The sequence below is a fragment of the Gadus macrocephalus genome, chromosome 7 (assembly GCF_031168955.1).
Source record: "Gadus macrocephalus chromosome 7, ASM3116895v1".
Lineage (NCBI taxonomy): Eukaryota > Metazoa > Chordata > Actinopteri > Gadiformes > Gadidae > Gadus > Gadus macrocephalus.
The window spans coordinates 10,887,069-10,902,512 of NC_082388.1; the positions used below are offsets into that span (position 1 = coordinate 10,887,069).

Consider the following 15,444-nt stretch of genomic DNA (forward strand, 5'->3'; position numbering starts at 1 on the left):
TTAACAACGTCACTATGTGTTACGTGTTAGGCGTGTCATTTACTGGATCTGGAAGGAGAGAGAGCAGTGGAAAATGAGCAGCCATCCAACATGACAGCGAAGGCAAACAGTGGTGCAGCCATCATTCACAGAGAGGCAACAAAACAAACAAACCCCACAGATCTTCTACACTCTATGATGGTTCCGCCGTGGGAGACAGAAAGCGAGGAGGGGGGGGAAGGACAGACAAGCGTGGTGAGGTCGGTGAGCAGGTACACCGGCAGTTCTGCAGCGCCTCAAACTGAAACAGTTTGCTGTTCCAGAAGCTACCGTATAGCCAGCAATGTGCCATGGTGTCTGCAGCGCTTACACACTATAGCTGAGAGCCATGGAACCAGAGAGAGAGAGAGAGAGAGAGAGAGCTTTGGGGGAGAGAGACACTGACCCTGTGCAGCCGCTCCTGTAACTGTTCCCTGTCAGACAAGACGCATCTATCAAGCTGTCTCTTCAGCTCACTGTACCCAGCCCTCTGCCTCTCCAGCACAGTCCTCTCTGCCGACACACTAGCCCTGCCCTAAAAACACACAGGCATCGTCACACACGCACACACGCACGCACACGCATGCACAAGGGCCCTTGCGCACGTTTCCATGTAGACTCAAATATACACACATGTTCACACATACACAAATGCACGCAGGTGCCCACATGTGCACATGCACATACAGACATAAACACACACACACACACACACACAAGTTCACACACTTTCTCGCACACACACACATAAGCACCTCCACATTGTCATACAAATTCAGATCCACAAACACACACACACACGAATAGGGGCCCGCACATTTTCCATTTTCTTGCACACACACACCAGCAAAAATAAATTCACACACACACACATACAGAAACGGACGTGCGCATGCACATGGAGAAACGAGCACGCAAACACACACAAACAGGTACACACATTGTGCACCCATACACAAATGCACACAGTCAATTATCTGTATACACCATGCATACAAATGTATCTGTATCTGTTTCCATGCACTACACAAACACACACACACACACACACACACACACACACACACACACACACACACACACACACACACACACACACACACACACACACACACACACACACACACACACACACACACACACACACACACACACACACACACAAACACTTCAAACCTGGCAAAACCCGGAACTGACTCAAACATCAAAGGGCCCAGCATCACAGTTAATAAGCCAAAACAGATTAGGTGTATTAGAAACAGAGTAGTCAGTGTGTTAATAGCTGCCAGGGTTGTAGAAGTTTCAGAGGAACAAACTTAAAAGAGACAGGAAGGAAAAAGCGAGTCAGTAATGAATGATGCATCTAATGTGCTTTCAGCTGCATTCTCAGAACAGGTGCTTTTATCATCACAGCTGTGGCTACAGACCGATTATATGGCAGGCATGTGGTTCCCTGATGGGGAAGTTGAGGTCAGTAAAGTCTTTCTGTTCATACAATTATCATCATCACTTTGAAACGTCCAGCACCGTAGTGGGAGGAATGCTTTTAGAGATGGCCTCACCACCGCCACAGAGGAGATCCTCAAGAGGAAACGTGGAGGAAAACAACAATGACGGAACGGGCTTCACCTCACTCTGCACGCACTGAGACCTCGACATCAACCCCGGGAGTGTGTTCAGCGGCCAGCCCGTACCCTGTGACTCGCACATGCACTGAGATCCCAGCGGCACTGGACAGGTGTCAACACTCATGTTTGGTGGTACTGAGCCCCCCTGTGTGGTCTCCCCACCTGGTCCTTCTCTCTCTGGGTGGCCTCGTCCAGCTGCTGCAGTCTCAGCTGCAGCCGTGAGATCATCTCTGACTCCGCCTCCATCTGCTGCTCTTCCTCCCGCCGCTCCGCCTGCAGCAGCGCACGCTCCATCTCCACCTGGACACGCACACACACACACACACACACACACACACACACACACACACACACACACACACACACACACACACACACACACACACACACATGAACACATGCACGCATACACACATGCACACACACACACAAACACAAGTACACAAACGCATATACACACACCCACGCACATACACACACAAGCAAACACACACGCATATACACACACCCACACATACACACACACACAAGCACACACACAAGCCAGGAGCAAACTGTCTAAATATGCACTCATAATATAGAGGTCTTATAGGCGGCTCATTTGTAAAGATAAATAATAGCGCTATAGATGGGATACTATTGAGAGACTAGATAAACATTAGATTGCATGCTATGGCAAGCTATGCTAAAACGTTACTATCCCTTAGTTAGGAGACGTTTATCCAACGCTAATTATAGTGGATTATAAAACAGATTATTAAGGAGCAGGTAGGGCATGTAGCTGACGGGGTGCTACATCAGACAACACGTGTGCAACACGTGTGTGCATGGCGTGTGTGCATAATATGTGTGCGCGTGTGTTCATGTGTGGCTGTGCTTCCATGCTGACCTCCTGCCTGGTCTCCTGCAGCTGCAGGTCCAGCTCGCTGACTCTGCTGCTGAGTTCATCCACGCGGCCCAGGGCCCGGCTCCTCTCCTCCCCCAGCGGGCCGTGCTGCTCCCGGGGGCCGGGGCCACGGCCCAGCTCCACCAGCAGGTCCTCACACTGCAGGGGGGGGGGGGGGGGGGGGGGGTAAGCCCTGGGTTAGAACCATGGAGGAACCAGCGATGCAGAACCCCCTCACCGGGTCTCGGAGTCTCTGGATGTTTTTATAGGAGCCTCCTGTGGTTGGAACTGGCTTTGACTGGCTGGGAAACGTTTGAGGAAGGGGTCCTGGTGGAGCGAGGCTAACCACACCTTCAGATCAGTGCGCAAAGGACAAGGCAGAGCCGTCCAATTAAAACAGCCCTCTAAATAAGACATGTAGGAGGGTAAACTGTGTCTTCAAGGTAAATAGCTTGCTAACCCACAAACATGACTTCCCCTTTGCCCGTAAGTGGGCACTGATTCATTGATCTACAAACAACACAACAAACACAGCAGAACCTGTGCTTCATTCCTACTCATGCCTTGCTAACTCCTTCTCACACATCCACAAGTGTGTGCATTCCAAAGTGCGTGAAAGCTAGTGTCATGGGTCAAAGATCAAAGGTCCCGACCCCTACCTCTTGGTGAGTGCTCTCCGTGCTGCTGGACTCCTCTCTCTGGTTCTCCTCGTCGTTCTCCGCCGTCATACGGGGCTTGTCTCCCCCTCCTCCGTGCAGAGCCTTCCAGCCTCCCCCGTCCGGGCAGAGGCCCCTGGCAGTGACCCCCTCCCCGGCTCTGGGGAACAGCCCCTCCCTCATGGCCTCCCCCGGGTCCCCCTGCGGGTCCTCCCGGTTGGTGTTGTACTCCGCACACAGACTCAGGATGGACTCCAGTCTCTGGCGCTCCTGCAGAGGGAACGGAGGGGGGGGGGGGGGTTGGGTCACCAGGAGGCATCGCGTGAATGCGTTTACATTTACATTTAGGGGATTCTGACTGACTCTTTAATCCAAAAGCGACTGACAACCATTCATTCACACATTCACACACCGACGGCGGAGTCCACCGCGCAGGCTGACAGCCAGCTCGTCAGAAGCAGTCAGGGTGAGGCGTCTTGCTCAGGGACACCTCGACGCTCAGCTAGGAGGAGCCGGGGTTCGTCCACCCGACAAGGGCTGGGTCTGCATCACGATTAGGAATTGCATGAATGCTTCCTTTGAATTCTGCTAAATCAAGGCACCTACCACCTAGCCTCCTACGCTTCCTATTTAATTCAGGCATCGATTCGGGACAGGCCTGTGCCACCTTATTACCTATATATTTGCCATCTATTTAGGAGGCATTCTCGCAATTGAGACGCAGCAATGGTGTTGGCACGTCATGCGGCTCGTGTTGCAGGGCGGCGGGCGCCCTTGGCTGACATTGTCCTGTTTGGGCAGCTGTCGAGCGCTGGCGGCGGACGGCCCCTGCAACCCGATAGCAGAAGAACACACAGCGCTGGAATAGTTTTCCCCCTCTCGCCACGAGGAAGGTCCGTAGCAGACTATACAGTACAGGGACGTTATACAGTTAGGTCGGGACTAGATCATATTTTACGTCTAGATTCTCCAGAATCCAGCGCACAGAGGATCTGTTACGCTATTCCTGCGGTGTTTAACTTTAACCGTGTGAGCCCGCTGGGTCACGGTGTATAGCACTAAGACGAGGTGGAATGGTTTCATTTGTACTCACTGAAAAATACATTGTTCAGTTCAGAAATCTTGCACCAAAGCACTGTGCTGACAAGACAGTTTGTCTCGCTGTTATCTTTCCCTCCCTTGCCAGTAGTCAGAACATCTCATTCACATTCAGTTCACAGCCAGAATGTTTCCCCATTCCTGGCATTTTTCAAAGGGGATTTCACTTGCTACAGTAAGGTCCTGTCCTCACTCATCCAGTCTTTGGTCCCAGACCACACTGTAATTTGAAAGAATCCAGTCCTGCAAAGCATGTTTTACGATGAAACTTATAGATTCAGAGGTGGTACTTGAGGGGGGCTCAGAGAGACAATCCTAAATGTCCTAGGAACCTACTTGTCCTAGGAACCTACCAGGTGTATATATGAGTCCACTGCGTGATGCAAACACGTGGTTATGCTTCATTAAAGCAGGGTTAAGATCACAAACCCCTTGGCTAAGGGGTTGAGGACGGCTGCATCCGTTGACTCACTCTCCAGCATGGATGTTGTGGAATGTCAGTCATCCACTCGTTAAAATAACCGTGCTTACTTTCATCACAAGGAAACTGTGACAGCTGTTTGTTTCTGGCGGTAATACCTTGTTCAGAAAACAGCAACAATTCACCAGAGATAGTGACAATACCGTGAGCTCAGATAGCGCTGAATATGAACAACAATGTCAATTTGAAGATGCACGATAAACACAATAGAATTCGTTACCAAAGAACCCAAAGCAATTCTTAAAGGCTCCAGTCCTGTTGTTCAAACAGGCTGCAGAAGTCAGCTTCAGTGTACTAAAAATATGCTTCTATTAGACCTGGATTTAAATAGCGTGTTAAGAATAATTGATTCATTCTTTATCATCAATCGATGCTGTTCGTCGACACAGCACCAATGCAACAGCGAGTCAACACCGATGACAACAACCCAAGCAACAAAAGTCGTGCAGCAAATGACTGCAGCAACGCAGTAGTGGGTCCAGTCAATTCCTCCTAACCAGCGCACCGATCTCCCAATCACACTGTCCAGCTCTGACGCCAACCTCGGCACGGTGAGGCCACACCGGCCTCCAGAAACCTCCCGCTCAGACACAAGCGCGTGTCGTCACTCCACTCGTATTTATTACCGCAGTCCATTTGGTCACTGAAATAGCCTGTGTACATGGAAAGCCAGGAATTCCTCCCTCCCACAACGCCCCCCCCCCCCACCCGCCCTGCAGCTGTCAAATGCGGGCTGGATTGTGGGGGGGGGGGGTAGTGGTTGAGCAGTAGGCTGTGGGCCACGTGCATGGCTGGAGGGGAGCGGTGGCAGGCAGATTGGTTGGTAGTAGAGACTCAGCATGGATTATAAAGTCCACACGACTTCTGTGAGAAGGAAGTCCAAGAAGTGGAGGAGGCGGCTTCAGTTCCACTCGAGGAAAGGTAAATATAGTGTAGTGCGGTGAGCAGACACACCCGCTGCTCGTCGGATTCCTCCGAGCGGGCTGCGTCAAGGGAATACACACCGCGCTGTCACTCAGGGCTAACATTGGCTAACCGGCGCCAGTAATCCCCCTGGAAGATGCCCCCCCCCCCCTCCCCTACCCCAATGCAGATATTCGATGATGTCTGCCATTGTTGATGCTAAACTTGTCCCACTTCAGACTGGTACAAAGCTGGACCTTACAGGGGCCACTGGCACACCGGATCTGCCGTAAGGGCCCGCATTAGGAAGCTCACCTGCTTCTCCATCTCCTGCTCGCGGAGGCGCTCCTCCCGCTGCCAGCGGTGGTACTCCAGCAGCTCGTCCTCGTTGTCGCTGATCTCCGAGATGCTGTTCTTCCGCTCTCTGGTGCGGGGCCTCACGGGGCCGGAGGAGGGGTCCCTGCTGCCGGCGCCGGCCCCGTGAGATCCTTTCCTCTGCCTCCCGGGGCTGGTGAGGGGCGAGGAACCCGAGAGAGACACCGAGGAGCCCTGGATCCCGGGACAGGAGCCGGAGTTGGTCCTCAGGTGGCCGCGGGGCTGCTCGCGGACCATCCCGCCGTGGGGGGCCTGGCTCTGGGGCTGGGCCTTGCGTTGGCCGCGGGGGCTCTCGGAGGCAGCTCTGCTGGCGGCAGAGGGGTGTGAAGGGAGGGAGGAGGAGGAGGAGGAGGAGGACGAGCCCTGGAGGAAGCCAGCTGTTGTGCTCCGGGACATGAAGGAGCTGTGGGGCGGCAGCTCTCTCTGGCCGCTGCCTCCTGCCCCCTCTGGAGTCCTTTGCTTCTGGGGGGCGACCTCGTCTCTGCGGGGGCGGAGCTGGCCCTGATCCCGCACGGGACTGGGCGGCCGGTTGTGCAGGGAGGGGCCCGAGACTCTGGGGCGGGCCGGCGGGGCCGGGGAGCCCCGTGGGGTGGGTCTCTGCGGGGCCGCGGGGGACGGACTGGGGCTGGGCCCCACGGAGACGTCCGCGCGGCTGCCTCGGAGGGACCGGGGGCTCTCGGCGACCCGGGGCCCCCCCCCGGAGCCGTCGCTGGGGGCCGCGGGAGGGGAGGCCCGCGGGCGTGGCACCGGGACGGGTTTGGCCCCCGGGGAGCAGGGGGGTCGCGTGGGGGCCGTCAGTCTGCTGCTCGGGTTCTGTCCGGGACCGGAGGACGAGGAGGAGGAGGAGGGGGAGGGGCAGTCGTAGTCACTGAACCCCAGAGGGTCCTGGAGCTGGGGGTCCGGGGGGATCATGGAGCTGTGGCCTGGGTTATCCTGGTGGTCAGCCGGACCTGGAATGCCCCCGCCGTTGGGAACGTTGCTGAAGTCTGCGAGGGAGATCATTGGAACTGTCTGATTAAAAGGGAATAAATACAGACAATACACATATACGTGCGTGTGTGTGTGCACCTAGACACACACACGCACACCTAGACACACTCTCATACGAACCTAGACACACATACCCAGACACAAACACATATACACACACACACACCCAGACACACACACCTAGACACAAACACACACACACACACACACACACACACACACACACACACACATACAACACACACATACACACACACACACACACACACACACACACACACACACACACACACACACACACACACACACACACACACACACACACACACACACACACACACACACACACACACTACATTCATGTGAGCATGTAGTTAACAGGCAGAGGCTAATGTAGCCCATAGGAAGGCTAGGATGTGTTGTTCCTTAGTGTGGTAATCCTATAGGGACCTGGAGCTGCTAAATATAAAATCTACAGCTACATGCTTCAATTAGACCGCGTGCAATCTGGGCCTTAGGCAGGAGAAGTGTGGGCACGAGCACACACACAGCAGAGACAGCAGGCGTGGCTGCTCACAGTGTAGGTCAGCCACCACGGGTTGGACCGCTATAAGGTCAGGGCAGAATGGGTCTGATATAGACTCAGCAGCAAGGTAAAGAGCAAGGAAGGAAGCTATACTCCGGTCAACAGGGCAGAAAAATAACCAAACATAATGGAAGGAACCGCTTGTGCTTCAAAGACATGGAATCAGAAGAAAAGGGCTTCTCTCCGAGTCTGCCGGTTTTATATAGCCACTGATTCAATCAATTCTCTTTTTATTGGGGTCAGACCCTGGGTGCCGAGTAATGATTGAATAAACCAGGTTACTTATAATGGAGGAGACTTGTACAAATGATATCTTTGTTCCGTTATTGCTCCTGCATTGGATGCTGGGGACAGAGAACTACTGCATACGTTCAAAATAAAAATAAACAATAACATAACGCATGCATTACATGTGAAAACAAACCTGGGGGGTTATTTTATTAATTAAAATGTAAGCTATATGTTGAAATGTTGAAATAAGATAACCTGGTGGGTATATAAGTGTTATTAAGTGTTCACCTGCTTGATGAGTTCTGCTGGCGTTCATACTCTTCATCCTGAGGGCTTCCTCTGGGTGGTTGAAGCGGAAAAAGGCAGACTGGCCGAAACACAGCATGCACCCTGTCGGGGAAGAGGACCGCCCAGGGGCCGTTAACAACATGTTGGTGAAGAGGACCGCCCAGGGGCCGTTAGCAACATGTTGGTGAAGAGGACCGCCCAGGGGCCGTTAGCAACATGTTGGTGAAGAGGACCCCCCCAGGGGCCGTTAGCAACATGTTGGTGAAGAGGACCGCCCAGGGGCCGTTAGCAACATGTTGGTGAAGAGGACCGCCCAGGGGCCGTTAACAACATGTTGGTGAAGAGGACCGCCCAGGGGCCGTTAACAACATGTTGGTGAAGAGGACCGCCCAGGGGCCGTTAACAACATGTTGGTGAAGAGGACCGCCCAGGGGCCGTTAACAACATGTTGGTGAAGAGGACCCCCCAGGGGCCGTTAGCAACATGTTGGTGAAGAGGACCGCCCAGGGGCCGTTAGCAACATGTTGGTGAAGAGGACCGCCCAGGGGCCGTTAACAACATGTTGGTGAAGAGGACCGCCCAGGGGCCGTTAGCAACATGTTGGTGAAGAGGACCGCCCAGGGGCCGTTAACAACATGTTGGTGAAGAGGACCACCCAGGGGCAGTTAGCAACATGTTGCCGTAAGGGCTAACGTCCACAATAAGGTGTTAAAAACAGCAGAGATGGTGGAACATAGGTGGTTAGGATTGGTGAGTAACTTGGAAAATATATACCTTTAGATTCATCCTTAATGTGTTGATGATGTCAGACCACATTACAAAATGTCTTCTTACATATACTGTATATTAGATATGGGAGGAATTAGGACTATTCCAATATGTCGAATTTGTTTTTATTTAATGCCTAATTATTTTCAGTACCCTATGGATCTGTGAAACAATATTACCATCTATGATTAAAAATGTGGTTGCATGCTGTAGAGGCACATTGTAATGTCACGTGGCCTTCTGGCAGAAACACCTTTTAGCAAAGTGTGAACTTCCATATTACAGTAAGTGTGAGGGAATAAGTGAAGCGGAGAAAGAAATCAAACATGTGCAGAAGTGACTCATCTAATCTCATAATGTCCCTCGTGTCACTAAACGTGTCAACACATTCAACACAGTTTCATCATGGGAATTATTATAATTAATAAGCAGTATCACTTCAATGCACCTCATTACTGTACAAACAATCACATTAACCGAGAAAACAACTCACCCCAGCATGGATTAACTCCCTTTCCTTACCAACGCAAAGTTGAAACCCCCCATAGGGAACAACATACAACAACAACAACACCTTGAACAGCAAGTGGCTGCTAGCAGTAGGTCCTTAAAGTGTAGCGGTTATATAGCAGCTGACCCCGGCTACACGCGCTGGAGGCTAACTCTGTCCTGAGGGGCATTATGGTTGTGGGCTTGGGGCTGGAGTCCTGTGTCATGAGCAGTGAGGGATAGGGTGGGGGGGGTGGAGGGAGTAGGGTGGAGGGTGGGTCTCTTGGTTGTGCTGTAAATAGTGGCCTAGGTTCAAGCTCACAAGTGTGTATACTTTTGTAACTGTCCATAGGTTTGAAGTGAGCTTTGTTTTAGGCCAGGAAGACCTCAAACGAGTAACACTGCAGATCTTTGTCTTTTACTGACGTTTAGTAAAATAACAATATTTTTGGTTGGATACTCAATGTTTATTTTTTGGGTGAATTATAGTCTCTGGAAACAATAGTCTTTAAATGGATCACCAAAGAAAGTTGGGTTTTGGTATGTTTATATTTCTTTCCCAAGTCCATGGTGTGCTTTTGTTTATATATTTGAGGATACATTCTAGTTACTGTAATAGAGAGGGAAAAGGACAGGGGACCACATTTCCATTTTGACTCAAATACGACCAAAAAAAAGGGAGAAAGAAAGATAGAGAAAAGAAAAGAAAAAGCTGAGAAACTAAGGAAGAAACAACAAAAGAAGGAGGGAGGAAGCAAGGAATGAATAATAATAAGGAAGGGAGGACAGACAAACAGACAGACAGAAAGACAGATGGACGGAGAGACAGACAGACAGACAGACAGATAGTCAGTCATTCAGACAGACAGACAGACAGACAGACAGACAGACAGACAGACAGACAGACAGACAGACAGACAGACAGACAGACAGACAGACAGTCAGCCAGCCAGTCAGACAGACAGACAGATAGACAGACAGTCAGCCAGTCAGACAGACAGACAGACAGACAGACAGTCAGACAGACAGTCAGCCAGTCAGACAGACAGACAGACAGTCAGACAGACAGTCAGACAGACGGACAGACGGCCGATGGGCTGCTGTCTCTACGGCTCTGTGCTACCTTGGGTGAGGCGCGTGGGCCTGGTGACGGCCAGGCCGTCCACAGAGCACTGGTTCCCACAGGGGTAGAGGGTGAGGCAGCCCGCCTGGTGCTGGATGTAGCAGTGCTGGGGGGCCACGCCCGCGCCCTGCAGGGGGATGTCTGCCTCCTCGCTGCCCAGCGTGGTCCTCCCTGACGCAGCCACACAGCACAGGGAAGACGCATGAAGACAGACGTGGGACATCCCCCAGACTTCACCCCCCACCCTGATCGTGTTGAAATAAAGTTTTGTGCATCTTGTATCTTGCCACGCTCTGATTAAACGTGTGGAGCTCACTGTTGCTGGGGTGAGTCACCAATCGGCTATCGAATGGATGAACCAATCGGATGATATGCATGATAGGACTTTGAAGGTGTGTTTACAGTGTTTAGGAGATGAAGTCAATGTGATGCAAAATGGAATCATTCGATGTCCTCAAGTCAATTAATGTGATGTACTATAATAATTTCTCTTAATAAATTAATAATCGTGCCTAAAAGAGAGAGGGAACGTGAGAGCTACAAAGAGAAACACACACACACACACACATACAAGAACAAGAGAGAGAGAGAGAGAGAGAGCGAGAGCGAGAGAGAGAGAGAGAGAGAGAGAGAGATAAAGCCAATAAAGGCTTACCTTCGAGCAGGGGCAGCAGGGTGATGGCCACACTCAGGCGTCCACTTCCCAAACTGACCAAGTGGGGGCGCTCTGCCTGGACCTTCAGGGACTTTCCCGTGTCATACACGTCTAGAGGAGTACCCTGTAAACACACACAATGCAATCCTCATCCCCCTCTGCTCCCACACACTTTCTGCTCGACCATTTCCACTTTTAAAAGCCCCACCTGGAGCACATTATACACAGAAAGCTTTGACCACACACCACCAAACCTAAAGCCATCCAGAACTGGCAAACGTATTCTCAATAGTGGAAACAGTACAGTCAATGTGCGTTGCTTTATTGAGCCTCGTACTGAGAATCCTGCTACATTCAAACAGGAAAAGGTCAAAGTGTCCCAGAGGAGGGCAGCAGAGAGACCAGGCAGGACTCACGTGTATGACCTGGTGGGTCTGTCGGGGTCCGCGCTCCGCCCCGGTAGTCCTGCTGGCGTGCTCCATGTCAGCGGGCGTATCTGGGCTTGTATCGGACGCGACACTCGACTCCTGGAGAAGACAGGCAGTGGAAACATGTCAGGTCTCAACCGCTGCTGGGGGAATAGACGTACTACGGTAGCAGGGCAATTAGCACACTGCTCTCTTTTCGGAGCTGTCCCACTTACACGCGCACGTGACGTTCACTCCCTCTGAAAGAAACGAAACGCGTCCCTCCATATCGCCCGGAGAGCCACAAGTTGCCACTGGTCTGTGATTTATCTTTTTAAAGGGTTGCCAAAAGAAAATGTGTCAAAAAGGTCTCCATGAATCTCTGACGCCATCTCCTGACAAAACACCGCCAGCTATCCGAACGCTAGCAGGCATTGCGGGCCAACGGCGGCTTTGGTATGCTGTGCTCACTGTGTCTAACGCGCTCTTGATGTTGGAGTTAGTGAGTGTGTGTTGCGGTGCATGTGTGCTGCAGGTGGAGAGGAGACGCTGGTTCATTGCCAATACTGACTGTGATTCTCCATGACTCATAACAGAATCTCCCGGAGACGATCTCGACATTCACAGCAGACAGATGCTGTTGATAACATCCAGATGTCCACACATGCCCGCTGAAACCCACAGAAGGAAGAAGCAACCCAAAGATGAGACAACTGACTCTCGTGACTCTGTCCCTGTGTGTGTCTCTTCCACAGATGAACGCACAGGTGAACAAACAATCACTTTCCTGGACAAACAGACAATCATCTGTATGTTTGTCTGTCTGTCTGTCTGTCTGTCTGTCTGTCTGTAGATGATACCTAAGCTTAGAAACGGTATCATCTACACCGTAGAAACGGTCTTGACAGTAGCATTATTTGGATTTGATCAATAAACAGACAAACTAAATCCCCCATTACACCAAAAAGCTTGATGTTTAGCTGGATATTTAACAGATTATCTAATTTTATTGAAAAACATTATTTTTCAACAAGCCGAAGCAAACTCGCGTGGGAATTTGACTCAATTCAGGGGTTTGATTTGTCACATTAATAGTAAACCAATAGTCCTCTTTTGGTTCTCACTGATGACATCACAGCTCTGTCTCGCCCACCTCATCGAGCCCCGGCTATTCTGGAAGCCCATTGGTCAGTGTGGAACGCCGGGTGCTGTCCCTGCTCTCAGTGATGTCACCCCAGGGTGAGGCAGCCGGTGGATGACTAGGCCGTACAATTGTACCCAGTGTGTGTGTGTGTGTGTGGGTGGGGATGTATATGACTTGGTGGGCACAGGAAGCACAGAGAATACAGGCTCCCTCTCTGTTAAGCAGTGATACTGGTCCCAAGTGCCCCCCAACACACAATCTCACACACACACACACACACACACACACACACACACACACACACCTACAACACTGGCCTGCTCTGACCCCCATATCCAACACAATTAGGGAGGGCTGGGGAGGGGGGGGGGGGTAAGAGACAGGGCGAGAGAGAGAGAGAGAGAGAGAGAGAGAGAGAGAGAGAGAGAGAGAGAGAGAGAGAGAGACAACCTGTTACATTATCTCTATCTCTCAATGACTCTATCTATCTTCACTCAATCTCTCTCTCACATACACACACAAACTTACATAGACAGTCAAACAGACACACACACACACACACACACACACACACACACACACACAACCACACGAATGCTTCCATAAACCTCACAGATTCTGTGTACACACCCAGCCAAGGGAATAGTTTTAAGGGCTGCAAATCCATGGCCTCCCTCTGTAACCAGTCATTACCGGGCCAGTTCTGCCCTTTAGCGTTGCCACGGGCTTCTGAAAATAGACCCGGCCAGCCACAGAGTCTGGGCTGGTACTTTTAAAGAGGAATGACTTCTTCATATAAAGAGATTGACGAGTGAGCTTTCAGAAAATGGGTCTAAAATACACAACGCTGTAAATAATAAACTCCTCTTAATGATGTATGAATCCTGACTTGGTAATGTGACACACATTTAAGACACTGTCACGGAGCCGGTGTTTAGCGTAACTGCACTGTAACACACACAAACAAACGCACATAACACACACGTCTGATCCAATGACATGCACTCCACAGCACTCACAACCAAACAAGCTTCTCCACCATAGGGAGGTTTAACAGATGAGACGAGCCAGCCCTCACCCTCTGATCCCCCTCCATCTCCTCTCCTCCTCCTGCTGCTTGTACCTTCAGCAGCTGTGCCGTGTGTGAGCTCCCTTCATCCCAGCCTAGTGTCGGTCCTTTAGGGCTTCATGTTGATGTCTTCCTGCCTTCCGCTCTCATTCAACCCCACCACTGGAGCCGTGATCCTTACCTCGCTACAACACACCCCCGGCCGTCACCACCACCACCACCACTCCTACCGCTCCACTGCCCTCTTTCCCTCCCTCACCCCCATCCCAGTGCAGGGTTACACCTTCCACCCCCAACCCCACGCCCCCACCCCCACCCCGCCCTATCCACTTGTAGCCCAGAAGAGGGAGGGTGGCTGGGAAACATTTGGGGCTGACTTCCTAAACACAGTCTTGAATGCTACTGAAGCTCTCCTGGCTACATTTCCCAATCAGGTTTTCATTTATTCAAGTTTTCAGATAGTTGCAGATATCCAAATGATATATTGATTATTTTTTTATCGCTTTGGCAGAAACTTTTAGTCAAAGCAGCTCACGTCGTTTCCCTGGATTTGTGTCCTTATGGAGCTGGTAAGGGGTCAGGCATCTTGCTCAGACGCCTACAGGTATAGACTACTACAGGACATTGGGGCCCACGCCCGGTACATGTTGGCTGTGAGTCCAACACCATAACCACTGCCAGTGGTTCTTAAACTTTTTATACCCCGTACCACTTCAGAAAATATTTGTCCCCTCTCAAGTACCACCATTATGACCGATGTTGTAAAACATAGCAAAAGACAGTAGTGTAGGGCCTGCCCTATTCAGCGACGTACAGGGGTTAATGTATTTCCATTCACACTAGTATTTGGATAAACTTATCCCGGCACAAATACATGAGCATGCTGAACAAACAAACTTCACTCCTTGGAAACGTGTCCTTCCCCAACACAAATACACTTATTTTGAGACTCAGCACTGAAGATTAAATAAGACCGGTACAAATGTGTCATTGGGCTCTGGTGCGTGGTGTGATTTTTGGTTTCCGATTGCTTAAGTTAACACACGGGGGGGAGGGCAGGCTACTCCGGACGATGGGGAACCCTGATGGAGTTCACATTGTCAACAGAAATGTTATTAGAAACCGCAGCTTCCTGTTTGGAGACACGTGTACACATGACAGTGATGCAGATGATCAGGTGGGTGGGTGGGAGTCGTAGCAGTGGGGGAGGGAGGTGGAGCTGAGGTGGTGGAGAAGGAAAGGTTTGTTGAGCACAGCTGTGTATGATCCGTTCCTCGGTGGCTGGAACACAAAAACACTATGTTCCACAGGAAGTCGGCCTGCCCATGAGCCATCTCTTTCAGATGTCCCACAGGAAAATGTTTTGGGGGAGAGGAAGAGGCAGAGAGAGAGAGAGAGAGAGAGAGAGAGAGAGAGGAGAGAGAGAGAGAGAGAGAGAGAGAGAGAGAGAGAGAGAGAGAGAGAGAGAGAGAGAGAGAGATGGAGAGAGAGAGAGAGAGAGAGAGTGCAAGTGAGCGAGTGTAAGGGAGAGAGTGGGAGAGCGAGGGAAAGAAACAGTCAACTATTGATCTCTCTCGAGAGTCACTTCCCATGGTCGGGGTCACTTCAGAAGTGCCGGCGGAAATGCAGAGGGGGGAGAAAGCGGAGGC

The 15,444-nt window shown here is 51.2% G+C and overlaps 1 protein-coding gene across 11 annotated transcripts in view; it reads right to left on the reverse strand.

Annotated features, from left to right (window-relative positions):
• Positions 1-15,444, reverse strand: part of phldb1a (pleckstrin homology-like domain, family B, member 1a) — a 32,760-nt gene that overhangs the window by 15,124 nt on the left and 2,192 nt on the right. For 4 of the 11 annotated variants that reach the window (XM_060056693.1, XM_060056688.1, XM_060056690.1 and 1 more), the window contains exons 1-11: positions 13,805-14,030; positions 11,592-11,702; positions 11,176-11,299; positions 10,521-10,691; positions 8,141-8,242; positions 7,613-7,708; positions 5,986-7,031; positions 3,192-3,458; positions 2,536-2,691; positions 1,809-1,946; positions 425-553 (exon numbers count right to left, since the gene is read on the reverse strand). In XM_060056693.1, coding sequence (XP_059912676.1) covers positions 425-553; positions 1,809-1,946; positions 2,536-2,691; positions 3,192-3,458; positions 5,986-7,031; positions 7,613-7,708; positions 8,141-8,242; positions 10,521-10,691; positions 11,176-11,299; positions 11,592-11,702; positions 13,805-13,822 — 2,358 coding nt within the window. In that variant the 5' untranslated portion in view covers positions 13,823-14,030. Of the gene's footprint in view, positions 1-424; positions 554-1,808; positions 1,947-2,535; positions 2,692-3,191; positions 3,459-5,985; positions 7,032-7,612; positions 7,709-8,140; positions 8,243-9,401; positions 9,640-10,520; positions 10,692-11,175; positions 11,300-11,591; positions 11,703-11,818; positions 12,188-13,804; positions 14,031-15,444 lie in introns of those variants that run through there. The other 7 variants (XM_060056683.1, XM_060056686.1, XM_060056682.1 and 4 more) reach the window with 7 other exon arrangements.